General features: G+C 47.2%; 1 protein-coding gene across 1 annotated transcript; it reads right to left on the reverse strand.

The window, feature by feature from the left end:
• Positions 1 to 7,835: 7,835 nt before the first annotated feature.
• Positions 7,836 to 10,196, reverse strand: RHOB (ras homolog family member B). Its single transcript, XM_032294012.1, has one exon. It carries the CDS (start codon positions 9,808 to 9,810, stop codon positions 9,220 to 9,222), a length of 591 nt encoding a protein of 196 aa, XP_032149903.1. The 5' UTR covers positions 9,811 to 10,196; the 3' UTR covers positions 7,836 to 9,219.
• Positions 10,197 to 26,677: the final 16,481 nt, after the last annotated feature.

A 26,677-nucleotide genomic window follows, 5' to 3' on the forward strand; every position in this document is an offset into this window, starting at 1 on the left:
ACGTTCAGATCACATGACTCCTAAAGCGAAAAACACAGGCCAGTTTTTCAACCCAGGATCCAAAACTTCCTCCCACACTTGAAGGTCAGCCCATGGTGCTGAGCACATTCAGCCACCCAGGTGGTCCTGCAGAAGGTGGCCTACAGACCTGGAAATGCGCTCCTGCCCTCTGATTCTCTCAGGATCACCGGAAGTACTTCCCCCAGGACCTTGTTGGGCTGAGCACGTTGTGGAGGTAGAGTACACAGAAGCCCTTTTCTCCGTGTGTGCTGCAAGTACCCAAAGCCTGGCCTTCAAAAAGAACTTTCCTTCCTTTCCTTCCTTTCTTTCCTTTCCTTCCTCTCCTCCCTCCTCTCCCCTCCCCGCCCCTTTCTGTTCCCCTCCCCTCCCCTCTACCTCCCCTCCCCTTCCCTTCCCCTCCCTTTCCTTTCCCTCCTCCTCCCCTCCCCTCCTCTCCCTTTCCTTTCTAAGACAATCTTGTTCTGTTGCCCAGGCTGGAATGCCTGGTGCAATCTCTGCTCACTGCAACCTCTGCCTCTCACCTTCCAGGTTCAAGCTCTTCTCATGCCTCAGCCTTCTGAATAGCTGGGATTACAGGCGTGAGCTACCACACCCAGCTAATTTTTGTATTTTTAATAGAGACAGGGTTTCACCATGTTGCCCAGGCTGGTCTCCAACCCTTGACCTCAAGTGATCTGCCCACCTCAGGCTCCCAAAGTGCTAGGATTACAAGTATGAGCCACCACACCCAGCCAAGAACTTTCTGAACTTCCCTATACTCACAGCACAGCCATTCTTTAGGTCACCTTCCTCTCATTGCATATGGCTGCTGTTCCAAACTTTTGTCACTGCCTCAAGTCTCTTAGAAGTTGATGCTCCCTCAATTTCTGTAATTTCTTTAACTCATTCATTCTACTGCTATTGGAGTTCCTAGGAGATGTCAAGCACTGTATAAGGCATTAGGGACACAACAATGAATGAACGAACATGGCCCCATGCTTGCTATGGAACTTCTGATCTAGCTCACAGCCCCTTCTGATTCCACTGACTTCTCGGGTCATCCCATCCCTTCGCCAAACCTTCAGTCACCACCTGTACCCTGAAAACTCCCTCTTTCCTCAGCTGACCCAGAAATCCATCCAACTGGGCCAGACAGTGCCACATAGGCATCCTGGCTTCTGGCTTGCAGCGAGGAAAAGAATCTCCTTACAAAGAGGATGGTTGAACAACCCAGCGAAGACTCATCCCAGAGTGCCTTTAACCTGGGGATACCTGCTGTGATCCCAGCTGAAATCTCCGTGCTGGAAACCCTCAGGAAACCATTTCCCCTTCCCACCTGCCTAGGCAGGGATAATAGCCTTCCCTTAAATCTCCACAGCAGTGCTAAAGCCAGGCTTCAGCTTCTAGCAGAACTTTCTGGAAGGTTCCTAGAGAAGAGAATTATTCATCAGGTAGAACTTACAGTTAGGTATTGGATATGTTTTCTCATTGAGTGCACTGGCCTAGATGGCCCTCAGAGGCTCTCTCCGCCTACCCTGGTCACCCATGTAGAAAAGAAGTCACCTCCCCTCCCCATCTTATCACCACCCAGAAATACTTTCAACACACCTAGAGCATGTTCTCAGAGAGGGAGGCTGGGAGCAGCGGCTCATCCCTGTATTCCCAGCAGTTTGGGAGGCCAAAGTGGGAGGATCAGTTAAGCCCAGGAATTTGAGACCAGCCTGGCCAACATACTGAGACCTCGTCTCTATAGAAAACTTTTTTAAAAAATTAGCTGGGTGTGGTGGCATGTACCTATAGTCCCAGCTGCTCAGGAGGCTAAGGCGGGAGGATAGCTTAAGCCCAGGAGGTTGAGGCTGCAGTGAGCCAAAATAGTGCCACTGTACTCCAGCCTGAGTGGCAGAGTGAGACACTCAATAAAATAGACAGAGAGGGGAGAGAGGCCCCCTTTCCCTGCTGTTTCTTTTTCAAATTTTTTTTTATTTTTTTGAGACAGGGTCTCACTGTGTTGCCCAGGCTGGAGTACAGTGGTGCTATCATAACTCACCACGGATTCCCAGCTCCTAAGCTCAAGTGATCCTCCTGCCTCACCCTCCCTAGTAGCTGGGACTAAAGGCACATGCTGCCATGATCAGATACCTTTTTGACTTTTTATTTTGGCAGATGAGAACTCACAATGTTGCCCAAGCTAGTCTTGGACTCCTGGCCTTAAGCAATCCTCCCACTTCAGCCTCCTTAAGCGCTGGGCTTACAGGTGTGAGCCACTGTGTAAGGTCTGCTTCCTGAGACCACAGTTCCCATTCCAGGATTTTCTTCTTCCTAGAAAGGTTGTTCTGACAAAGTCCTCTCCCTGCAGGGGGACTGCTTTCAGCCACGTAGATTGTGGCCTTTCTGCCTGCTGAACAGCACACAGTAGTCTAACTCTGTAGAAAAAAGTCCACAGATTGTGATGTGGGAGGGGAGGGGAGAGAAGGAAGTGGAGAAGGACAGTGTCTATTTGCAGAGATACCTTGCACTCAATATCTATAAAATCAAACTCAATATGTCCCTGTGGTCGCCTCCCCACAAATCCACTCATCTTTTGCTTATTCTTATCTTAAATCATGGCATCAGCATCCTCAGAGTCATTCAGGCCAGAGTCCTCGACATCACCCTGGTGCCTCCCACTCAGGTTCCCACACCTTCTTTTTCCTAAATGTCTTTCCAACCTGCCATCTCCTCCCCATATCTACACCTGGGTTCAGGCCTTCTCATCTCTACTGGAACCAGGGCAAAGTCTTCCTCACTGATTCCCTGCTCCAAGCCATCCTCCACACTGCAGTCAGGGTGATCTTTCTCAGACTGGAATCCCACCATAAATGTAGGATTTTTGTCCTGAAGCCAGAGTACCCATGTTCAATCCTGTATAAGTTTCGTGACCATGAGCAAGTTGCTTGACCCCTCTGTGGTCCAGTTTCCTCATCAGTAAAGTGAAGATAATGGTACCTGCCTCAGAGAGACTGTGGTCAGCTGCTTCTAAAACGGCTTCCAATGAGCTCACCTTTTGGTAGTCACGCCCTGTGTAATACCTTCCCACTGAGTGTGAGCTGGACTCAGTTACCTGATTCTAGTAACTATAATACAGCAAAATGATGGGATGGTGCTTCTAGGATTCGCTTATAGAAGTCTGGCTTTTTTTTCTTTTTTTTTTTGAGATGGAGTCTTGTTCTTGTTGACCAGGCTAGAGTACAGTGGTGCAATCTTGGCTCATTGCAACCTTCGCCTCCCAGGTTCAAGTGATTCTCCTGCCTCAGCCTTCAAGTAGCTGGGATTACAGGTGCATGCCACCACACCCGGCAAATTTTTGTATTTTTAGTAGAGACGGGGTTTCACCATGTTAGTCAGGCTGGTCTCGAGCTCCTGACCTTATGGTCCACCCACCTCTGCCTCCCAAAGTGCTGGGATTATAGGCTCAAGCCACCTCACCCAGCCAGAAGTCTGACTTCTATCTTGCTTACCCCTTCTGGCCCTTCTCACTTGCTCGTGTTGATGAAGCAAGCTGCCATGTTGTGAGCTGCCCTGTGGAGAGGCCTACATGGCAAGGAACTGAGAGTGGCCTCAGCTGGTGAGGAACTGAATCCTGCCAGCAGCTGCATGAGTGGGTTTGCCGCAGATTCTTCCCCAGCTAAGCCTTGAGATAAACCCAGTCCCAGCCAACACCTTGCTTACAGCATCATGAGAGACCCTCTCTTAGCCAGAGAACCCAGCTAAGCTGGGCTGCATTCCTGACTCCCAGGAACTGGGAGGTACTGCATTTTGTTCTAAGCCACTGAGTTTGGGGATAATGTATTATTGAGTCATGGATAACTAATACAAGGATTAAATAAAATAATACAGATGAAGAGCTTAGAACAGTACCTGCTGCATAGTCAATAGATATTAGCGCTCATTGTCATCATGACCATGACTTGTTTAGGCATATTACTAGGCTAAAATCTCCAAGAGGGTAAGGATGGTGGCTGTCTGTTTAGCTGCTGTGTCCCAAGCTCTTAGCATTGTGCTAGGCTCACAATCTTATAGTCAACGATAAAAGAATAAACAGGAAGAAACTGAGCCGGGGTCCTCCAGACTCTTACCTCTTGGACCAGAAAAGGAGCTGCTGAAAGTTGGGGGCACTCTGAGAGCCCAGGTGCTCCTTCCAGCCAGAAGACGAACCAAGTAAGTAAGGACCCAGCAAGCTGGCCTCCAAGATCGCTTTGGGTCTCACAGCCTCCTTGAGACCAGGGTGGGAGTTTCTCGGGAACACAGGAATCACAAAGCTAGCCCCGTGTCTGCACCATGTCCCTGGAAGGCACAGAGGAAACAATGAAACCTTCATCACCAACCTCCTCTCCTGGCCTGCCAGATAGATGCTCCCTATGCTGTGAGCAGGGAGGGAAAGGGAGAGGCTGTGTTTTACTTGGCTAGGTAATACCATTTTTCTTGACTGAAGAAATACACGCTAGAGGAACTAAAAGTAGAAAGTAGTTCTCACCCAAGACAGCTTTATTCCCAGGGGCGAGGCCCTACAGTACATAAAGAAGCTGTATGTATCATCGATGTGCTAATGGCCCAATTATCCCACTCCCCACCCCACCCCCAAGATTTTTTCCATCTACACATCACCCACTCCTGCTTTAAGATTCAGCTGAAATGTTTCCTCCTCCGTGACACCTTCCCCATCTTCCCAGGCAGACAGAGGTACCTGTGCCCTAGCTCCTGGCGTGCCCTTGCCTAATGCCTCCATTACTGCATGCTGGCATTGTGGCCTTGGTGGATGCCTTCTTGCAACTGCCAGGCGGTCACCAGGCTATGAATGAGCTCCTGGAGGGCGAGAACTATGCCTTATTACTTTTGTATTCCCACCTCATCAGAACTCACAAGGTAGGTGCCAAGGCTGATTAAATAAGAGTGTGTTGCATTCTGAACTTGGGAATGGCAGAAATAGGCTGGGGCCTGGTAGCTCATACCCAGGATTGCTTGAGCCCTGGAGTTTGAGACCTTTCGGGGCAACATAGCAAGACCTTGTCTCTACAAAAGAAATTTTTTTAATTAGCCAGGCACATCTATAGTCCCAGCTACTCGGGAGGCTGAGGTGGGAGGATTGTTTGAGCCCAGGAGGTCGCGGCTTCAGTGAGCTATGATGGCACCACTGCACTCCAGCCTGGGTGACAGAGCAAGACCCGATCTCTCTTTTTTTTTTTTTTTTGAGACGGAGTTTCGCTCTTGTTACCCAGGCTGGAGTGCAATGGCGCGATCTCGGCTCACCGCAACCTCCGCCTCCTGGGCCCAGCTAATTTTTTGTATTTTTAGTAGAGACGGGGTTTCACCATGTTGACCAGGATGGTCTCGATCTCTTGACCTCGTGATCCACCCGCCTCGGCCTCCCAAAGTGCTGGGATTACAGGCTTGAGCCACCGCGCCCGGCTAAGACCCGATCTCTTAAAAAAGAATGAAAAAAAGAAATGGCAGAAACGAATCTCTAGCAGGGCATTAAACCCATTTTTGCACCAGAGTGGAGGGAAGAGAAGACAGGAGTTATCTCAGAAGGAAAGCTCTCTGGAAGCTCTGTACGCCCTTGCGTAAGGAAGCCGAGGCTCCAGGGTACAGCGCCATAAGTCTGTGGAATTTGATCTGTTTTTGTAGGAAAACACCTCCCTCCTCTGCGCATTGACAAGGGCTGTCCCTTATCCTAAGCCAGTAGTTTTCAAAGTGTGGTCCCGACCAGCAGCTCATCATCACTTAAGACCTTGCTAGAAATTCAAATGCTTAAGCCCTAGCCCAGACCTACTGGATCAGAAACTCTGGAGTTAGGCCCAGTAATCTGTGTTTTAACCAGCCCTCCGTGTGATTCTAATATACACTTGACTTTGAAAACTAAAGTTCTAAGTCTACTGAAACGCATGTGAAAAAGACCTTAGAAATACCATCCAGACTGATTTAAGATTAAAGGAGAACTCAAGACCATGCCAGCTGCTATAAAATGCCCAGGATCAATGCAGCTTCCCAGTATTTTCCACGAAACAGCTCAGCAGGCAATTAAATCAACTCAGCACATTTATTTTCAATGTGCAAAATGAATTTTCATATTTTAAGAGTAACACCAGATGTTTTACCTCTTTTTCCTAATTGATTTTCCAGCCTACAGCAATTCGTCTTTATGTTTTCCAGTTGGATCCTAATGCAGCAAGGAGAGTGTGTTCCGGCAGGATTATGAAATGCCACGCATTTTCAAACAAGCATAACTCGGGCTGCCATGCGTCATCTGAGTGTTTGTCTGCCCATAATATAAAACACAGACAGCTATGGGTACCAGGCAGATCAGAGCAACCCAGAAAAGGCTCTTTCAGGGAGTTGGGACTCCAGGCTCTTGGCTGGTTGCAAAGCTGAGTCCTGGGCATTCAGCCCAAGCCTGAGCTCTTCCCCCACAGGGTCCTGCGCTCCCTGGTACCAAAAGATTTGCTAGCTGTAAAACCTGCAAATAAACATGCTGTTTGTCAATGGGAAGTTTTGTCTTTAAAATGAAAAAAGAGGCTGCAGACTGGGGGTGAATGGGGCCCAGGGACTCAGGAAGGAGTCTGGCAGTTGCTTAAAGCAGGCAGCCTGGACAGACCCCTCTCCTGACCGCTCCTGGAGGAGCCCAGACAATCCCCCTCTGTTGGTCAACCCACCCGCCCAGCTGAGCAGGAGGTCGTTAGTGCCAGCATTTAAGTGGGTGAAAGGTCACCACCAACCAGGTTTTCTTCACTCAATAAAAGCTCTTGGAGTCTGGGGTAAGACCAGGAAACAGAAGCCTCAAGCTTTGAAGCAAACAGCTTCAAAGACCTCTGCCTTTGTCCTGGCAATAGGGAGGAGGGGGGATGAGAAGGTGGCAACTAAGTGCTAGAAACCCAGAAAATGCTGATTCAAAAAAAAAATGAAAACCACACTTCTCAGGCAGTTGGCACCCTCAGCTACCTTCCCTGGAAGCTGCTGAGAGCTGGCAGGTTTGAGCCATCATGCCTGCAGCAGGATTTTAATGTGGTCTCCAACTATAAATCAGCCCGTCTGGTCGTAAGAACCAGTGCAGCAAAGCCGTGTCTACAATTAGAGCTCATCATGACTGAATCTCAAAAAGCTGCTGTTCCAACTTTAAGAACCACCAAAACATCCAATGTTCTTTCCACAATATGGCCCTTCTCTGTACTTAGAATAAAGTATTCTAGATTACTTATAAAGACATATTCAGATCAAAGTTCGATAATTTTTTTTTAAAAAATCACCTCTTTATCTGAAATCCACTTCTAAAAGCTCCAGCCCCAAAGATAACCTACAATCTTCTGGAGTATCGTGTAAACCCCTTGATGACCTGAAGGGAACCCAGTAAACAGGCTTCCTGAGAGAGGGCCTGATCCCACACCAATGATTAATAAAGAAGTAATATAAATTTAAAATGCACAAATGACAACTTTCCAAGACTCAATAAGCAAAGCCTGAATAGACTTAAGACACAGGTGTTTTTAACACGCACAGGTGAATGAAATCAAGATCTTCTGTCTCACCTAATTCAACTGGGTACATAATAGGTCAAAGGTTTTTGCAATGGGTGTCAGGGTATCCACTCATCTTCCTCTAGGAATGTGACAGGAACAACCTGGTCTCCCTTGGTACCCCAACCCCCAACCCCCCCACATGCTCCCAACAGCACTTCATCCTCATTTACCACATTTGCTATAAGGCAAATGGAGTTGGCAAGAAAGGATCTCACCTTGGAGAATGTCTCCCTCCTCCCAGATTCACAAGGATATTTTTTACACGCTATTAAATCACAAGAGCCATTTTATAAATGTCATCATCATAGTCTTTTAATATTTTACATTAAAAAACTGTATACACAGCTTATAGAACTTTTATGTAAACATCATAAGCTCACCATTTTGTCATTTGTCAGTTTATTTAAAAAATAAAAAACAAGACAACAATTTAGTAGAAGTACCACTGGGAGGGAGGGGAGGAGAAGAAAGGAAATATAGGGGAAGGGGTATTCTCTGTACAGAGATGCAGAGAAAATTTCACATAGCTTTAGAGAATGCCTTGTGAAAAAAAAATAGGCCCCAATATTTGTTACTGCCCTTTATCAAAATTGTGTGCATAACCTGCACAAATAAAATCACAAAACAGTGTTGCCACTTTCTTCAAGAAAACAAAGCAAAATTTAATGGGTTTCTTTTCCCTCTCCTTGTTAAAAGTCATTTTTTAAAAACATCAGAAGTAGATGAGGTTACAGCGTACAAGTGTGGTCAGAATGCTACTGTCGTATGCAAATGACAAGTGCATTAAGTGTCAAACAATGAAACAATTGTGCAAAGAATTTTTAAAAAACAAATTTTAGCCTTTAAATAAATCAAACAACATCAGTTTCTTGGACTGAAGAATTTTCACTTGAAGGACAGGCACAAACTTCGCTTATGGCAAAAACAAGCCCACAGCGCACCCTCCCTCCTCCCGCCGGTGGCTGGCAAAGGGTTCGCAGGGGGCTGGCCCGCAGGAGAGGCTGCGCTGGAAGCTGTGTCCTCCCCAAGTCAGTTTTAAATGTCTTCCCCAGGGGTCAGAAAGATGGCCAAGTCCTGTTCATGCTTGGACGGGGGTCTGGCCCAGCCTGGGCCGGAGCGCTCACCCATCACTACCATTAAATAACACCATCTTAGCTCCGAAAATAAAATTATATCTATATTTATATAACATCCCCCCATCCTCCCCAGCCCTCCCCTCCCGCAGTACCCCGGGTCTATGTTACAGGCAAGGGATATCAGGCGCACGCTGGTGAAGGGCGAACATCTGATGGGGCGCGGCCAAACTCCCGCGCCAATCTCGCCCCCGGGGATCAGAGACGGGGGCGGGGTGAAAATGGGGCGAGGAGAGTCGAACAGACACACAGCCACATACTCTGAGGCCCGGCTCTTCAGAAAAGCATGCTCAGGGGACCCTTGGCACTCAGCGGGGAGCCCAGGCCTGTGCAACACAGCTGGACGCACACAGACACTGGGAAGGGGGCGCCCGACGCCCACGCCAAATCCTGGCGCGAGCCAGAGCCACCAGAACAGATGCCAGGCAGTCCAGTAGGGTCCTTGTGGGACACGGGTCTCCCCTTTCCGGGCTCGTGGGAGACGGGTCCAGGAGGGAGAGCCGCGCCGACAGGGGCAGGCGCGACGGGCGCGGCCCTCATAGCACCTTGCAGCAGTTGATGCAGCCGTTCTGGGAGCCGTAGCGCTTCTGCAGCGCGGCGCGCGTGGCCGTCTCGAAGACCTCGCGCACGCCTTCCTTGGTCTTGGCAGAGCACTCGAGGTAGTCGTAGGCTTGGATGCGCACGGCCATGGCGCGGCCGTCATCCGTGCGCACGGGTTCCTGCTTCATGCGGGCCAGCTCTGTGCGGACATGCTCGTCGCTGCGCAGGTCTTTCTTGTTGGCCACCAGGATGATCGGCACGTTGGGGCAGAAATGCTTCACCTCCGGCACCCACTTCTCGGGGATGTTCTCCAGCGAGTCCGGGCTGTCCACAGAGAAGCACATGAGGATGACGTCGGTGTCCGGGTAGGAGAGCGGCCGCAGGCGATCGTAGTCCTCCTGGCCCGCCGTGTCCCACAGCGCCAGCTCCACCTGCTTGCCGTCCACCTCGATGTCGGCCACATAGTTCTCGAAGACGGTGGGCACGTACACCTCGGGGAACTCGTCCTTACTGAACACGATCAGCAGGCACGTCTTGCCACAGGCGCCGTCGCCCACCACCACCAGCTTCTTGCGGATGGCCGCCATGAGCGGGCCGGGCCCGGGCAGCAGGAGGGGGCCCGCGAACGCCTCGCTGCCGTCCCGCTCGCCGCTCACTGCTCACCTCTGGCTGAGCGCAGGGGGCGAGGGTCGCTAGCTGCACCCGGGCCCTGCGGTGGCGCTTTCTCTCGCTGCGCTCCGGCTGCCGCGGCGGGGGCGATGGGAGCGCGGGGGCATAGGGCGCACCGTGCGTCTCGCCGCTCTGCTTCCGGGCGGTGGTCGCTCTGCTCGTCCCGGGCCAGGGGTCGGCGGCTTTGTGCGTTACGCGGGCTTGGGCGGCGGACTCGGCCTAGCTCCCTCCCGGGTCGCTCCCGGCCTCGCCGAGCAAACAAGAGAAAGCACGACTAGAGCTAGACTGCGGCGGCAGATGAGGGCTGCGGCCCTAGCGCCCGCTATTTAAAGAGTCCGGCCACTTTCTTAATATAGCCGTCCAATGGGAAACGAGCCGGCTGAGCTCATCGCTGCGGAGCTTGGCTCTGATAGGCCGTCCGCTGCAGCCCAAAGGCGGGGCAGGGCCAGCTTGATTGACAGCCCAGGCCGCGGGGCTGGGAGAGGCAGCCACCCGGGAGTCTGCGCCGCCGCTGGCGCTGCGGGGCTCTGGCGGCACCCGGGTCCCCTCTTTCGCCGCAGCGTCCGCGCGCGGGGCCCGGGAACTGGCTGCCTGGAGCCTACGAGGTCTGGGCGAACGGTTCCGTCTCTGAGGCGGCACTCAGTGGGCGTTGGCGACTCCCCTTCAGAATTGCCCCTCTTCCTGGCAAACTCGCGGCGGGTGCTCGGACCTGTGGAGGAGGGGCGGCTCTTTTAACGTGGTTTTGTTTTTAAATAAGCAGACGCACACGCACCCACCACACACACACTTTTGTTTCCGAGGGTTTTCTCCTTTTGGCGGCCTCCCCTCCTGTGGTCTAGGGCCCCACCCAGGTACTCGCCCTGGGCCAGCCCGGGGTTTGGACCCGAGAGGCGACAGGCCAGCTGCAAACTGGCTCTTCCAAGTCCCGCCGCTCCCCGCTTCCTAACCCCACAGCTTAGGCCTCCACGTGAAGATTAAGGGAAGGCGTGCGGGGTGGCAGAGCTTGACAATGGAAAGGGAAGCTCGAGGCTGGAACACTTGGAGGAAGTTACCCGGCATGGAGAAGCAGCCTCGGCCCCACTTTTCACGATGAATTCTGATCCCGGTCCTTAAAGCTGAGAACTGTCTGAGATAAATTGTGCAATAGAATATACAATATTGTACAATAGAATGTACAATATTTTGGGTACGATAGAATCCAGCAACCCCAAGACCCCAGAGGGGACGAAAAGGCTTGAGGCTGGGGAAGAGGGGCGGGGGGAAGGGCTTGCAAGTGGGGTACAGCGAATTAGTGGGTGTCTCCTCTAGTGGGGCGCCAGATCCCTCGCCTCTTGACGTACACCAGGACTGACCTCATTTATCCTGTAGATCCTGCAGGAGCTGACAGTACCTCTGATCCGGAAAGACCCAAGTTAACCGATTTCGACGGACAAAAGAGGAAGAAGAGGGCAGGGGGAAAGGGGAGTCTGGGGCTGGGAGCGCTCCCGTGAAGGAGAGACAGCCTGAACACAAGCAGGAAGGTGGGAAAGGGTAGGGCAGACCCTGGGAGCTGCGCGTGCTGGGGCTCCTGAGCGCTAAAGTATTAACTACATGGGCTGGGCTCTATCCAACCATTGCAGGGAAAATGGATGCAGGCTGGTTTTTCAGCAAAGGAGGGGCCCACCACATCACCGGGAGATTGTTGCCTCCGGTCTCCGTCTCTGTCTCACTCTCTGTGAGTTATCGGAGGGCCAGGATTCTGTCTTATTTACGCATCTTGAAGACCCAGCACAATGCCTGACATTTACAAGAATTGAGTAAATGACTGAAGAATTAACCAGAATGTTCAGAAACGCAGGTGGAACTTTCTGGGGGTTTTTTATCTCAGTTCTACGCTCTGCTTTAACAATCATCTAACCAGGCCGGGCACAGTAGCTCACTCCTGTAATCCCAACACTTTGGGGCCCAGGCTGGAGCATTGTTTGAGCTCAGGAGTTCAAGACCAGCCTGGGCAAAACCCCGCCTCTGTCCCTGCAAAAGATAAAATGGAGTGGGGTGGGAAGGAGGGTGGCCTGTGCCTGTAATCTCAGCTACTCAGGAGGCTGAGGTGGGAGACTTGCTTGAGCCCGGGAGGTCAAGGCTGTAGTGAGCTACGATGGCAACATTCCCACTCCAGCCTGGGTGACAGAGTGAGATCCTGGCTCAAAAAAAAAGTTAAAAATTAAAACATTTAAAAAGTCAAAAAAATATTTAAGCAAACCATGCAGCCAACGGTGACTGAACCCTGGTGTTTTCACATATTATTCATATGTTAAGAGTTAGGTCCCCGTATGGCTCCACAGATGAAATCAGATCAAATAACGCAGTATTGCTGCTAACTCTAGAATCCTTCCTAAAGGGAACATCTTATTTAGACAACTGTGCTTCCCTCAGCGTGGGTTCACATAACCAGCTTTTTTTTGGGGGGGGGGGGGTTGGTTTTCACATCTAAGTAACTGATCTGTCAGCAAGTAAATAGTTTTTCTGCTAATTGATTTAGGGATCCAATCTGGAAGCTTTTTTTAGCCTATTAGAAAAATCTTATTCACACAAATTTTTCTTTTTTTAGTCAAACCCTTTTATAGCCGTATTGTTAATACTGCTTTCCTTGGTCTTAATATAGCTTGGGAATCTTGGCTATGTCCTTAAACTTCATATATTAAGAGATATGAAACAAAGCTTTGTACCATGCATTGTTTTCTTTTAAAAAAAACAAAATACAGAAAAGGGGTTGAACTCATTCGTGTTCTGATTTCCAGGAATATATATGAAGTGTTCCAAGCTCAAATCTCAATATTGCAGTAATTTCTAAAACTATGCAGTTGGTAAATATGCCAAAGTAAACAAATAGATATGTGTTCTGCAGTGACTTCGTTTCATGGTATTCTTTATTATTATTATTTTTTAATCCAAGATACTTTGACAAGCTCTGCAGTAACTGGTTGCCTCCAAGACTGCCCCACTCACAGGATAAATTTTTCCTAACTAGGTGATATGCCAGACAAGCCCCTTCCTGCCCCTCGCCCTTCATAATACATTTCCCTCAGACAGGGATAAAATTTGATTTTACTATGAAAACAACTCATTTTATTTTATTTTATTTTATTTTATTGAGATGGAATCCCACTCTATCACCGGGCTGGAGTGCAGTGGCGTGATCTCAGCTCACTGTTTTTAACCTCTGCCTCCTGGGTTCAAACAATTCTCTTGCCTCAGACTCCTGAGTAGCTGGAATCACAGGTGTGCACCACCATGCCTGGCTAATTTTTGTATTTTTAGGAGAGACCGGGTTTTCCCATGTTGGCCTGGCTGGTCTCGAACTCCTGACCTCAAGTGATCAGCCCACCTCAGCCTCTCAAAGTGCTGGGATTACAGGCATGAGCCACCACACCCAGCCAAGAACATGTCTTTTTAACAATTAACTTTATTAACATATTCATCTTATGACATAATGTACCCACACGAGTGAGACAGGGAGGTTGTCTTTCAGACAAAAGGAGGATATTAATCTATCTCCAATCTTTGATCTGATTTATTTGATTTTGTTTGTTTGCCAAGTGTCTCCTATAAATCACTCTCCATCCCTCAAAGACGGGACCAGCGTTCAAATTTTCATTAGATTTTAGTGCCACCTTGTGGCAATCTTTATGGGACATTTTTCCTTAAAAAAAGTATAGAAAACCTTTAGCCAAAAATTATGCATTTTATGGATATTTTTATTTTAAAATATTTCAGAGCATATAAAACTCTGAATAATGTTTTACAAGTATATGTTTATACACGTTACTTTTTCATATGAACGTTACAAAAATATTAATGAAAATGCCATTCAGTGAAAAAAATTCCTTCCTAGTTAAATTGTCACTTCTAAAAGAAATTAGAAGAAAAAGATAAAGTCTATGGATCTGCATTGACTTACAGACTAATAGACTTCAGTTTTCCTTAATTATAATGTACAGAAATGTAAAACAACTTTAGCCACAAAAATCATTCCATTTTCGCCCCAGTGAAGAAAGCCATTGTTGGATACTCTGGTGTAGTTAGAAGAAATAATTTATGTACTAGGAACCAATGCAATAGACATTCCTGACAGGCATTTACTCTAAAAAGTTTTCCTAATTTAGGAGTAGTTTAATGTCTCCAGAAAAATTGTCAGTCTTCTGTCTCTATGCAATGAGCTTTAAAAATGGAAAAGTTGCACTAGCTGTACTATTTCGTTTGGAAGAACTGAGGCAGTCCCATCTGGTGCATTTGGAGCCCATTCGGTCGGGAGTTTCATGATGGAGGGGCACTCAAGCAGCTTTCTGTGTGGGGTCTCCAGCTAGGAGCAACAGCAGATAAAATATCCTTCTCTTACTCTAAGTGTGTCCCAGAGCTCAGAAGGAGAAGGCTGAGCTCATAAGAGAACCACCATAGCTAGACAATTAAACTTAGGCACATGGACGTTGAACCCTGATCAAATCCCCCACCTGTCCAGCCCAGAGCAAGGCCAAGGGGAACAGGCATTGGGCAGTGGGACCACTCCTGATCTCTCTAAAACTGCAGTCAAGGCTGGGCACAGCGGCTCACACCTGTAACCCCAGCACTTTGGGAGGCCCAGGCGGGCAGATCACCTGAAGTCAGGAGTTCAAGACCAGCCTGGCCAACATGGTGAAGCCCTATCTCTACTAAAAATACAGAAATTAGCCCGGCATGGTGGCGGGCACCTGTAATCCCAGCTACTCAGGAGGCTGAGGCAGAGAATTGCTTGAACCCAGGAGGTGGAGGTTGCAGTGAGCCGAGACCACGCTGTGCATTCTAGCCTGTGTGACAGGGCAACACTCCATCTCAAAAAAAAAAAAAAAACTACAGTCAATACAGTTGCCAGTAACCACATGTGGCTATTAAGTACTTGAAATGTCACTAGTGCCACTGGGGAACTAGGATTTTAATATTATTTCATTTTAATTACATTTAAAAACTGTTATTTGATTCAATTTGAGGAAAACTTTCAGGTATGTTTGGAACAACTTGGGTATGTAAATCTGCTTTTTCTTTTTTTTTTTTTTTTTTTTTGACGGGGGTTTTCTCTTTTTTCCCAGGCTGGAGTGCAATGGCGCGATCTCGGCTCACCGCAACCTCCGCCTCCTGGGTTCAGGCAATTCTCCTGCCTCAGCCTCCTCAGTAGCTGGGATTACAGGCACGCGCCACCATGCCCAGCTAATGTTTTTCTTTTTATATTTTTAGTAGAGACGGGGTTTCACCATGTTGACCAGGATGGTCTCGATCTCTTGACCTCGTGATCCACCCGCCTCGGCCTCCCAAAGTGCTGGGATTACAGGCTTGAGCCATCGCGCCCGGCCAAATCTGCTTTTTCAACGGAAAATTTTATGAAATCTAAATACAGATTCTTTTTGATGAAAATTTAGTGTCCAAATTGAGATGTGCTCTAACTATAAGCTAAACACTAGAATTTAAAGACTTGGATTGAAAAACATGTAAAATAGTTTATTTTTGTATGTTTATATTAATAACATTCTGAGACGGTAATACTTTGGATATAGTGTTTTTTTAATGTATGAGATTTTTTGAATATATTATTCAAATTAATTTCACCTTTTTAGGTTTTGTTTTTTTGTTTTTTTGTTTTTTTCTTGAGACAGAGTCTTGCTTTGCCACCCAGGCTGGAGGGCAGTGGTGTGCTCTCGGCTCACTGCAATTTCCACCACTCAGGTTCAAGCGATTCTCGTGCCTCAGCCTCCCAAGTAGCTGGGATTACAGATGTATGTCACCATGCCCAGCTAATTTTGGTATCTTTAGTAGAGACAAGATTTTGCCATGATGGCCAGGCTGGTCTCGAACTCCTAGCCTCAAGTGATCTGCCCACCTCGGCCTCCCCCTGTGCTGGGATTATAGGCGTGAGCCACCACACCCAGCCACCTTTTTAGCTTTTTAATGTGAAAACTTTAAATTACACATTTGAGCCACATTATATTTCTACTGGACAACACTGGGTTAAAATGTCTACAAGTTCAGATGGCTCCCAGGCTCCGCCTTCAGCCACCATCCTCTCAAGGTACAGTCACCGCTGAATGAGTCCTCTAAAATTCATTCTATCTTTCTGCTGGTAAGACTTCTTTTTATTTGTCCTAAGGTCATCACTGGGTTTCAGAGAGGGTCAGACACAGATGAACGGTGAGGTTTGGAGCAATTTGGAGCCTGCCCTCTTGCATCGACCGACTGCTTTCTATACCTGCCCCCTCTGTCCTTTTCAGCTCCTCCCCTATAGCAACTCCTGCTGCAAAGCTCTCCAACTCTTCCCCAACAACAGACAGCATTTTCTTGAACAGGAGAGGCTGTTTGGGCCTTTTTGCGTGGTGACCTATTTTCCTTTCCAAAAAAGAAAATCAAAATCTAGTCCTTGTTCAATTGTGGTAGGACAGTGGTGGGTGTAGATTGTTTTTAGGAAATCTCCTATGAGCCTCAGTCTTCTCAATCCAATTCAGTAAACACAGTTGGAGGGGAGAGGGTAGACAAGGGGAGCCAAAGGAGGAAAAGGTGAGGGCAAAGAGGCACACACACCTCACACCCACGCTGTGCTACATGATGTCACAAATGCGTAAACGAATAGTGGAGTTGGCTTCCCACTGAACATAACATTTGAACAGAGCCTTGAAATAACAAGTAGGATTTTTCCAGAAGGAGAAACCCTGCTGGGTACAGTGGCTCATTCCTGTAATTCCAGCACTTTGGGAAGCCAAGGTAGGAGGACTGCTGGAGCCCGGGAGTTTGAGACCAGCGTGGCCAACACAGGGAGACTTCATCTCTACAAAAAAAAAAAAAAAAAAAAAAATTAAATTAGCTGGGCATGGTGGCAAGCACCTGTGGTCCCAGCTACTTGGGAGGTTAAAGTGGGAAGATCACTTTAGCACAGGAGGTTGAGGCTACAGTGAGTCATGATCACACTACCATACTCCAGCCGGAGCTACAGAGTAACATCTTGTTGCAAAAAAAAAGAATTCAAAACAAAAGACAAGCCCATTTATACCATCTGAAACATTTGCCGTGTGGATTTTATATGGAGAAAGAGTCTGACTAGTGCCATTTGACAGAAAGGAGAAGCTGCCAGGGGCAGAAGTAGAAAAATGATGCTCCTTGCCCATGCATGAGCTTTGCCTCATGACAGCAAAGTGTGAGGTTCCTCCAGCCCTGAGAAATGGGAGGGCAGAAGGGAAAGAGGAAGCTTGCAACAACTTCCCATTGCATAAGTGCGGTCACTACAAAATCCACCCCTGCAAATGCTTGCCAGTTTAGTGGGGTATGCTAAAATTGCACATTTATTAATTTAACGAAAATTACAAGAAAGTGGTATGGAGACCCAGTGAGCAGAAGGAGGTGCCAGGGAGCTGGAGACTTGCTTTCTAGCCCTGGCAATCCCTAGCTCCATGGCCTTAAGGAAACCATCCCTTCTAGGTCTCAGTTTTCCCATTCGTAAAATGAGAGGTGAAACTCAGCGGTCCTGCAGGTAGCATAACTGTGTGTAAGCCATCAAGTAGTGGTAGCAATTGTGGAGAACTGGACCACATGCCATGATTCAGCTATGGAAGCTAAACATTTAAAAATATACTACTGTGTTGTTCAAAAAATGCACAGGCAGGCCAGGCACTGTGGCTCATGCCTGTAATCCCAGCACCTTGAGAGGCTGAGGCGAGAGGATCACTTGAGGCCAGGAGTTTGAGATCAATTCTGGGCAATATAGCCCGACCCTGTCTCTATTTCTTCAAAATAAAAGAAGAAAGAGAGAGAGAAAGAAAATGCACAGGCAGCACGGGCTAGATTTGGCCAACAGAACTAGCTCATCGGTCCTGAATTGGATGAATTTCATTTTGAACAGATCATGGGGATCTCACCTGCTGCAAAGAAAACTGTCAATCCTTTCTTAAAGTGGAAAAAGAAAACCCTTTTATAAAGCAAACAAATTTTATTTAGTTTTATTATTCAAGGCCTTTTATTTTAGTCAAAGAATGCAACCTAGAGGAATGTGGTCTTAAGTAAGAATAAGTTGTTATCCCAGCTGAGGGGGTTTAGCGCACAGAGGGGCGGGAAATCTTGCCCCCAGTGCCTATCTAGAGGGGAACAGAACATCCAGTTTTTTCTCTTCCCTTTCTTTAGCCTTGAAAGCAAATGATCTAATCAAAGTGTATTTACACAGGGATGATTCACTTGTGTACTTATGATGTCAGAATATTGCAATAGGGAGGAGTTTAATTCACAATGGATTTCCATACTCCAGTGCATTAACACTGAAGATGTGTTTGTAGCTATTTATAGCATGCGACAGAACCTGTATTAGGAGCCACTGCTCAGAACCAGGAAATAGGGGAGTAGATGATGAATTCGTGGGAGGACCCTGTGCTTCTGCTCCAGCCGCACTGCTCAGCGGGACGTGGCACAGGAAGGGCAATTCTCCTTCCTCAGGGTCCTCAGCTGGAGAGGAGAAGACCGAAAATCTTTTTTGTTAACAGCTTTTTGATAGACCTGCTTTATTTGTGGACTGTGGAGTCATGTGATTTCTGCTCAGCTTCATCACAATGTATGTTTAAGAAAGCAGTTGATGCATTTTTAAAATCTGTATAGATGTAAGGGGTATGAACACACTTTTGTTAACATGGATATATTGCGTGTGTAGTGGTGAGGTCTGGGTTTTGAGTGTCATCATCACCTGAATAATATACATTGTGCCCATTAAGCAATTATTTATCCCTCACCCGCTCCCGCCCTTCCAAACCTCCAATTCCACAACCTATGTCCACGTGTACACATTATTTAGCTCCGTTTATACGTGGGAATGTGCAGTACTTGACTCTCTGAGTTGTTTCACTTACAATATCTAGTTCTATGTATGTTGCTTCAGAAGACATGATTGTTTTTATTTTAATGGATGAATTTTATCCCATTGTGTATATAGACCACTTTTTCTTTATCTGGCCATCCGCTGATGACACTTAGCTTGATTCCACATCTTTGCTATTGTGAACAGTGCTGGTATACACTTAAAAGTGCAAGTAACTTTTTGATATAATAATTTCTTTTCCTTTGGATAGATACTCAGTAATAAGATTGTTGGATCAAATGGCCTTACAGCTTGGAAATCTCAATGATATATCTGGAAAGTTCACTCACTCATCCATTTATTCATTCTACTGATGCCTGTTAGATGCCTTCTGTATAGCAGGGACCTAGGTATGGGGCTGAGCTGCCATGCTTTAAGGAGCTCAGGGACTGTGTACAGTTGACATCTCACAGCTATCAAACATCCTAACCCTAAATGAGGTAGAGACAGGGCTTGAACCAGGCAAATATGGAGGATGTGATGACAGTTGCTGCTCTGATTCAAGCACTGATTCTGCAAACATATTCTGGGCCAGGCATGGGACACTGGGAGGAATTAGGTAGAGTCCCTGCTCTCAGAAGAGCTACAGTCCACAAATAGAGGTGACACTACAGCATAATCTTCAACAGTTAAACGATTTCAACCAAGTGTGGCAAGCATTGTAATGGGTAAGCACTGGGAAGGAGCATAAGGAGGTCAGAGAAGGCTTGTACTATGTGGTGCATTGCACTTCATTGCCCTCTGTGAGCTGCACCCCCAGTGTTCATCTTGCATAGTTCTTTACTGTGATGATCTTGAGCTTGGCCATATAACTAGCTTAGCCAGTGGGATATCAGCATTCATCGTATGAATATGCACACCGAAGCTTGATAAGTACTTGCACACTGGGGCTTGCTCTTTTGAAATGCTTCTTCCTGGAGAATACCTACCATGGTTTCAGGAAACTCAATTAGTCGTGTGGAGAAGCCCATATTGAGGAGAATTGGGCCCCTGACCCATTAGCCTCAGCTAAGCTATCAGCAGATGGCCAGCACCAACTGCCACCTCCGTGGATGGGGCCATTTGAACCCTCCACCCTAACACCCCAGCCAACCCCATGGGAAGAATAACTTGCCTAAGTCAACCTGCAGCATCATGAGAAATAATAAATTGTTGCTGTCTTAACCCGCTGTGTTTTGGGATTGCTTGTTCCATGGCAATGGTTAACCAAAGCAAGCTGAGTTCCTCACGGCTGCATGGAAGTTAGCCAGGCCGAGAGAAAAGAGGGCATTCCAGATATGAGGGCATTAGATCGCCTGCATATGCAGGCATTAGGCAGCTCAGTATGGTGGGAATGTGGGGTATAAGGTGACAGTTACTGGCACTGGGGAGGCTCACCTGAAGGTGAATCCGGAGTCCGCAAGTCCACCCTCATTTTGCAGATTTGCTAAAGGAATGCATAGAACTCAGCATATAGTTGTACTCACAGCTTTGATTTATTACAACAAAAGGATACAAAGCAAAATCAGCGAAGGGAAAGGCACACGGGTGAAGTCTGGGGAAAATCAAGTGCAAGGGAAACTGCCCTTCTATCCTCAGAGTTCTCTCCCCATGGCATCACTCAGGACATGCTAATTATCCAGCAATGACTTGTGACAACCCATGTAGAATATTGCCAACCAAGAGGATTCGATGCCTAGGATTTTTCTTGGGTGCCTGTACTAATTTTTTTTTTTTTTTTTTTTTTGAGACGGAGTTTCACTCTTGTTAGCCAGGCTGGAGTGCAATGGTGTGATCTTGGCACACTGCAACCTCTGCCTCCCAGATTCAAGCAACTCTCCTGCCTCAGCCTCCCAGTAGCTGGGATTAGAGGTGCCTGCCACCACGTGCAGCTAATTTTTTGTATTTTTAGTAGAGACAGGGTTTTGTCATGTTGGCCCGGCTGGTCTCACCCTCCTGACCTCAGGTGATCCACCAGCCTCAGCCTCCCAAAGCGATGGAATTACAGGTGTGAGCCACTGTGCCCAGCAGTGCTGTTTAATCTTTATGTCAACTTTGTTAGGCTATGGTTACCAGTTGTTTAATCAAACACCAGCCTAGATATTGCTATGGAAGTACTTTTTAGATGTGACTATAATTTAAATTACTCAAATACTTTGAGTAAAGCAGATTGTGTTCTGTAATGAGGGTGGGCTTCATCTAATTAGTTAAAGGCCTTGAGAGTAAAGACTCAGAGAAAAAGAAAAAAAAAATCCATATAAATAATGAAGAAAAAGGAAAAAAAAAAAAAAAAAAAGACTCAGGTTTTCCTAAGAAGAAGAGGGGATTCTTCCCAAAACTGCTACACAGACACCCTGCCTGAGCTTCCAGCCTGCAGAATTTGGGCTCGAGACACAGCATCAGCTCTGAATTTCCAGCCTGCCAATCTGCCCTACAGATTCTGAACTTGCTAGCTCCCACAATCATGAACCAATTCCTTAAAATAAACCTCTCTCCCTCTCTCTCTCTCTTTCTCTCTCGTTCTGGAGAACCCAATTCAGGGGTGGTCAAATAGGTACCTTCTGCCTGGCATGTACCCAAATTTCAGGCTTTCAGAAGGAAGGCGGGTGTTCAGCATAAACCATATTGTTTAGACAAACAATTTAGGCACAGTGAGCCACTCTTGTCACTTCCTGGTGAGAACTGTTCCAAACCCCAGGCAAGAACCAACATGCTTCTTAGGAAGCAGGCCTTCCTAAGAACAGGCAGTGGAGACCACTGTGTTCTTATTTTCTGTAGGGAAGGTAAACAATTTAAATTGAGGGAACAGGGAGCCAGTGAGGTTTTTTTTTTATGTAAACATGTTACTCCACTGAAGGTTTTAAGAAGGAAGTAGCATGGTTGTGTTTTGTTCCATGAGATGGCAGCAGTGTTGGGGGTGGCTCACAGAGCGATGAAGGAGGGAAGCAGGCTTGAGATTAGGAGGCCTAGGCTAGGCTCCATTCCTCACACCTGTAATCCCGGCACTTTGGGAGGCCGAGGTGGGAGGATTACTCGAACCCAGGAGCTTGATACCAGCCTGGGCAATATAGGGGGACCCTGCCTCCACCAAAAAAAAAAAAAGTTTTTTTTTAATTAGCCAGGCACCTGCCTGTAGTCTCAGCTACTTGGGAGGCTGAAGTGGGAGGATTGCTTGAGCCTCGGAGGTCGAGGCTGACTGTGATCAAGCCACTGCATTTCTAGCGTGAGTTGCAAAGTGAGACCCTGCCTCAAAAGGAAAAAAAAAAGATGAGTGGCCTCTCTGCCTATCAGACAGAGCAAGGGTAGAGAGATGGGGATAGATTTGAGAAAACAACAGGACCCTTGGTAGGAATGTCCCCACCTCCTGAGCAGTCACCTCCTCTCCCACTCAGTGGGAGCCTAGGAGCCTCAGAGAAAGTTGTATGTGTGTTATGTGTGTGCTATGTGTGTGTTGTGGTGTGTGTGGTGTGTGTGGTACATGTATTTGTGTGTGTCTGTGTGTGTGTGTGTCTTGGGCCATCTTGAATCTGACTTTCCTCTCCTGGGTTACCAGGTGAGAGATGAGGCGGGCACCTGCCATGGCTGGCAGAGAGGAGGCAGGGGGAGGGCTGCGTCTGTATTGATGGTGGTGGTCAGTCAACCACCTGGAGACCTAAAGTCCCCACAGGGACAGGGACAGGCCCATGTCCCCCTCCCCCCTCCCATCGCAATCCACATAGGGCTTGTGCTCTCCAGAAAATCAAGGGCACACCTCGAGCTTCATAGCTGAAGGGATTTGGTGGAACATTAGGCTTTCATTACTCGAAGCGCTGGTCTCTGGACCAGCAATACTGGCATTTCTTGAAAGCGTTGTAGAAAAGCAGAATCCAGGCCCCAGCCCAGCCCAGGCCCTAAAGGATCAGACTCTGGGTTTTAACAAGATCTCCATGTGAACATTAAAGTATGAGAAACACCACCCTGTGCTTGTCCTGCTGCGCTGGTGATGGTGTGGCTGTGGCGGTGAAATCGAGCGCTGGGTACCATGAAGGCAGACTGCAGCCTCCTGTTTAACTTTTGGCTAATGTTCTTGGAATTCAAAGTAAATCAAGTCCCTAGAATGTATATAATAATAGAATACTACTAATACCAATGAATTATACTATTATAAAATAAATAAATCACACTTAAATATTACTGGTAGTACTAATTATAATGATTCTAATAGGAATTATCACTAACAATTTGGGGACCTCGTGTGTTGGCTCCTATTAAGGTCTTGATGCATGCAGTATCTCATCTAACTTCATAACACTTTTCCCAGTGACAGGGACAGAATGTGTTCATAATGAGCACCTTCTTCAGCAGCTGCCTCCCCCTTGTCCCTCTTCCAGGTGATTCTGAGCTGGCCTGCTGGCGTTCACCCTTTCTTGTTGTCCTTAATGGAAAGGAGACTTGAAAGGGGACTAACAGCTAAATTGATGCACATTTTTAAAGGGCCTAGAGCTTGTCCTGGAAGCAAGCACCTGGTCCAGAAGACCACAGAGGAGTCAAGAGAGAAGTGGAGGTGGGAGAGGAAGGACTCAGCCCAGGACGAAGACGCAGACAGGAGAGGAGGAAGATTTGGGGGAGAGGCGGCTCTGGTTTTGATGAGCAAACTCTGGAATGGGCTTGGTAAGGAGAATGTTCAGGGAATTTGTGTGTGTGTGTTTTGCTCTGTAGCTCCCCTTTGCCACCTCCTTGGGATAGTTTTGTGTATCGATTCACATTTCTTTTCCAAATATTTTTTGAGTTGGAATGATGTGCCTTCTGAATGCAACATGGAACTGAGCTTGAACCCAAAGCGATCCGACCTTATTTCTGTTACACTCTTAGCCCCACAACTTAGAGATAAGGAAGCAAAGTTTAGAGAGTTTAAATAAATTGTCTAGGGTTACACAGCCAGCAAATGTTGAAACCGGTTTCCCATAAGCAATCTGTGCATGTGGACAGCGGCCCTGTGCCACGTGATCGGTTCAGATGAGCATTAAACCTCTTCTTACTATTCCCATTGCTATTTCAGACTCCTCCAGGTAGAGGGTCTTCCTCCTCCTCCTCTTATTCTTTGTGAGACAGGACCTCATTCTGTTGTCCAGGCTGCAGTGCAGCGGTGCCATCACAGCTCACTGCAGCCTCAACCTCCTGGGCTCAAGCAATCCTCCCACCTCAGCCTCTGAAGTAGCTGGGCCTACAGGTGTGTGCCAATACACCCAGATACTTTTTGGACTTTTTGTACAGATGTGATCTTGCTTGTTGCCTAGTCTGGTCTCAAGCTCCTAGGCTCAAGTGATCCTCCCTCCTTGGCCTTCCATAGTGCTGGGATTATAGGTGTGAACCACCACACCCAGCCTGGGTGAAGGATCTTCTAATTGCCAGTTCACACACAGAAGTAAGTCTAGAACTCTTGGGCTGTGAACGGCATTTCATGCACCTCCTTCCTTGAAACATGCTTCCCAAATTGCCCCCTCATCCTCCTTTCCCTTCTTGATGAACCACCTACTCCCTTCCTAAAACACCTCTGTATGGGCCTCTCACAGGTGCTGTCTGTATGAGTGGACATTTCCTGAGGTCATCATCAAGGTTTGCCCTTGTACCTTAAAGCCAGCAGCTGGGGTGGCTGATGAGAAGATGAGGGGCATTTTAGAGCACAGTTGGTATAGGAGGTCTTGCCAAAACCATGCCCTTCCTTAGAGATCATTTACGGAGCCCATACTGAGAAAATAGCCCTCCCTGGAGGCAACTCTGTCATCTGCCCCTCCAAAACCCTCTCTGACTTAAAAGCTCTGTTGTTATTAAATAAAACTAAGCTCACCATGGACCTCTTTACCCACGAAGGGTCAGATGGGCTTCAGCTAGGCAATGTTGAAGACATTGGACTGTGGAAAAGGTACCTGGCTAGTTAAAAGAAGGAAAGGAAAACTTCTACATTTTTTATTCAAAAATGACTCAAGTATGAGAAAAATACAGGTAACAATATCAGCCACCCAGCTTTGCCAGTCTTTGAATTTCTTGCATTTATTTGAAATCACTTAGGTACACGTGAAACTCCTGTGTACCCCTCCCCAATCCTATTAAACATGTTATTTAATATCCCTGTGATATATTTATAACTTTACCACATATGATGATATCAGAAAGAATATCTGGTTGGGTTTTGCATGTTTTTTAACTTTTATGTAAATAGTACTCTGTATAACTTCTACAATTTGCTGTTCCCACTCAATGGTATGTCACACTGAAATTTAGCTATGCAAATACACGTAGCTCCTGTTCATTTGTTTTGCCTGGATAGTATTCTATTTTGTAACATGTATCCCTTGTTCCGTGGTTGGACATTTGGGCTATTGGCAAGTTTTTTCTGATACCAACAGTGCAGCAATGACCAATATTGTCATTGGATAGGTATGTGTATGCATGTGGAAAAGATTCTAGAATATATACATGTGTCATAGGAAGGAACTTTTCATATGACAAAAATTCTGGGCTGCATTTCAAGTTTAGAAATTGTAGACAAGGGGGTATGAGATGAGCATGGTGACTGCATCCAGCTTGCACTTTGGGAGCCCCATGTCCTAAGTGAATGAATGTGGCCATGTTTCGGCAAGAATGTGGACCGTGACGGTGTCCTTACATCCAGGCCCTGCAGTCACACTTGTAGACCCTGCTGTGAATCATTTATCTCGTCTGTGCTCCTTTTGGATCTACAGTTGGAAACAGTGACAGTTTGAAGGGTTCTGATGAGTCACACTGAGTGTGACCGTGAGAGAGCTGGGGAGAGGGCGTGACTCTTTAGAGAAGAGGAAATGGGTTTATGAGGGGGAAATCAGGAGGACGAATGTCCATTAGCCTTTTTTGGGTAATCAACCACCCAGTAAAGATTTCTTATTCTCCTGATTCTGTGGGTTCCTCTGTTGGTCTCTCCTGGGCACTTTTGTGTGGTTAGTTTCAGCTGGAGGCTGGCTCAGCAGGAAGGCCCCATAAGGTCTCACTTCAATGTCTGGAAGTTGGTGGGTGGGCACGGTGGCTCACACCTGTAATCCCAGCACTTTGGGAGGCTAAGGCAGGTGGATCATGAGGTCAGGAATTCAAGACCAGCCTGACCAACGTGGTGAAACTCCGTCTCCACTAAAAATACAAAAATTAGTTGGACGTGGTGGCATGCACCTGTAATCCCAGCTACTCAGGAGGCTGAGGCAGGAGGATTGCTTGAACCTGGGAGGCAGAGGTTGCAGTGAACTGAGATCATGCCACTGCACTCCAGCCATCTCAAAAAAAAAAAAAAAGTTGGTGCTGGCTGTGTACTGGGTCACTGTGATGTCACTGCACATGGCCTCTCCCCTTCCAAGAAGCAAATCCAACTGCCTTACATGGTGGTCTCAGGGCAGCATTCCAATAGAATGGAAGCAGATGAAGGTGGGGCCTAAAACTGTATATTAAATCACATCACTTTCATTGGATTCTACTGACCTAAGCAAGTCACAAGCCCAGTCCAGATTTAAGGAGAAGACAAGTGGATGTCCCCTCTTGTTGGAAGGAGTGGGAAAGACACATTGCAAAGAAGCATGGGATGAATTGCTTCCGCCGTCTTTGAAAACAATCTCCCATGTTTGAGCAATTTGGACAGAGATGGAACTTTAACATTCACCATTGAAATTTTAGCTAGAGTCTTCTGTGCAATTTCCTAAATAGATCAGGATGCGACAACTCTCGTCAACCTGGCTTTCCTGGCTAGAAGGTGATTCACAGGACTGCTGGTCCTCCTCTTTATTAGAAGTCCAACAAGGCATCTACCCTCAACCTTTGTGAATTCTTTTTACTTATTTTTTAAGCACCTAGTGTATACAGTGCCTTGTACTCAGTGCCTGACATACAACAGTGAACAAAACAGGTGTGGTCCTACT

The sequence above is a fragment of the Sapajus apella genome, unplaced genomic scaffold, assembly GCF_009761245.1.
Source record: "Sapajus apella isolate SASKATOON/1434 unplaced genomic scaffold, GSC_monkey_1.0 scaffold31, whole genome shotgun sequence".
In the NCBI taxonomy this organism is placed as follows: Eukaryota; Metazoa; Chordata; class Mammalia; order Primates; family Cebidae; genus Sapajus; species Sapajus apella.

Bases quoted from the DNA above. Each gene is read 5' to 3' on its own strand.
- RHOB (XM_032294012.1), bottom strand. From the start codon at position 9,810: ATGGCGGCCATCCGCAAGAAGCTGGTGGTGGTGGGCGACGGCGCCTGT.